General features: G+C 51.3%; 1 protein-coding gene across 7 annotated transcripts in view; it reads right to left on the bottom strand.

The window, feature by feature from the left end:
- Window positions 1-1,658, bottom strand: part of LOC113215521 (uncharacterized) — a 36,776-nt gene that overhangs the window by 34,012 nt on the left and 1,106 nt on the right. For 2 of the 7 annotated variants that reach the window (XM_052271973.1, XM_052271967.1), the window contains exons 2-3: window positions 762-947; window positions 516-655 (exon numbers count right to left, since the gene is read on the bottom strand). In XM_052271973.1, coding sequence (XP_052127933.1) covers window positions 516-655; window positions 762-933 — 312 coding nt within the window. In that variant the 5' untranslated portion in view covers window positions 934-947. Of the gene's footprint in view, window positions 1-515; window positions 656-761; window positions 948-1,528; window positions 1,640-1,658 lie in introns of those variants that run through there. The other 5 variants (XM_052271969.1, XM_052271972.1, XM_052271968.1 and 2 more) reach the window with 5 other exon arrangements.

The following is a 1,658-nucleotide window of genomic DNA, read 5'->3' as shown; positions in this document are numbered from 1 at the left end:
ATAGAGATGGATATGGTACCAAGGTTTATTGTTATCTTGCCCTAACGGTTCCAGACAGATACCTTTACACGCTGAGCAAGCCTACCTTTGGTTGATATGTACACGGAGGGGATGCTGACGACCTGACCCTAGCTGGAGCTTACCGCAGACTGCCGACCACGCGGCCCGGGAGCGTCGGCCCGGTCCAGGTAGCCTCGTCGCCATCCTGTGCCTTTCCGCCCGCACCCGGTCACTATCGCTCTGACTCGAACTCGACTTAGCCTCAACAAGGGGTCCCTACTTAACTGCCTAAGGGTCTGTCCAGAGAGAGGTAACATAGCGCATAAGGCGCGAATATTCAAACAGAGTGAAACTGGGCGGAGCCCGTGCGTCGTCCCACGACAATCCCCTGGGCTGATTTTCTCTTTTTCACTAGGGTCCTACCTTAATCGTTTTCGAGATTTAACGACCAGTTCGTAGGCAATTTATGTCGTAAAAGTACAACTTTCCTTAACAGTGTACACACATTGACTCACCCGGTGGTCCTGGAAACAGTCCCTCAACTTTTTCACCTCCATGGTGGCCGGGTGGCGTGGAGGTTCAGGGGTCCCATGGGTCGGCAAAGAGTTGACTCTCTCGGTAGAAGAACATGGTCCGGAGTAGAGCAGGGACAGGCCTCCAAAAAAGAAAAAAAAAAAAGAAAAAAAAAAAAGTTCAGGCTAAGAGTAATTGTTTTGCCGTAGTTATCGTCCTGGTCCTGGCTGAGGATGCGTTGAACTCACCGGGCAGCGCCGCGCACTCCAAGTGGCACATGCTGGCGTAGGTGCGCCGGTCGGAGGCGCATACCTCCTTGGCGGCGGGGGGCAGGAGGGCCGGACACGGGCAGGAGGCCTTGGCGACTGGCAGCAGGAAGACGACCAGGGTGGTCGGGGCCAGCAACGCGAAGGGCGCCATCTGGAGCAACTGGGCTGGACGTATGGGCCGATGGGGCAATCACTTGCGAAATACTAGTTCGTACAACTTCCGCCGAAATTGTCCGGAAAAAAAGGCGAAATAGAGGCGAAATAGACGCGAAATAGACGCGAAATAGTCGGGAAACACCCCCGAAGTACCGCAAAATACCATGATATAATCCGAAAAAGGCGAGAAATAGCCGAAATGGCAGGAGAAATAACAGAAATGGTACACTGGAAATGCAAGTGTGTGAATGTCGCTCACCTGCAGATGAGCGACATTCCATTCGTACACTTAGGGGGCTAAAGGTGTGAATTTTTCCTAGAAAATTCACACGTTTACCCCCCTAAGTGTACGAATGGAATGTCGCTCACCTGCAGGTGAGCGACATTCACACACTTGCATTTCCAGTGTACGAGAAATACCACAAAATAGCCCGTACTCTACGACTCCAAGTGATTTCCTCGATCTGGGCTATGCTACAGACACATAACTGACATTCGAATCGACGCTCAAACGATGTGGAAAGTGATCTAAACGATGTCGTTTCGACATGCAATTTCTCATTGGGGCGTGCTGTGCAAATAATTCTCACTTCGCTAACACAGTGGGTGAACGTCCGCTAGGTCATCTCATTTTGGTAGTCGAAGTCGGCGATTTCGAAGGTACGCACATTTAATGATAGATTGGACCTAGTAGAGACCCTGTGCAAAGTTTGAGCCCTG

The sequence above is a fragment of the Frankliniella occidentalis genome, unplaced genomic scaffold (genome assembly GCF_000697945.3).
Source record: "Frankliniella occidentalis isolate FOCC.00 unplaced genomic scaffold, Focc_3.1 Scaffold181, whole genome shotgun sequence".
Lineage (NCBI taxonomy): Eukaryota > Metazoa > Arthropoda > Insecta > Thysanoptera > Thripidae > Frankliniella > Frankliniella occidentalis.
The sequence above is the reverse complement of the archived record's forward strand: the minus strand, read 5'-3'. Positions and strand labels throughout refer to the sequence as shown.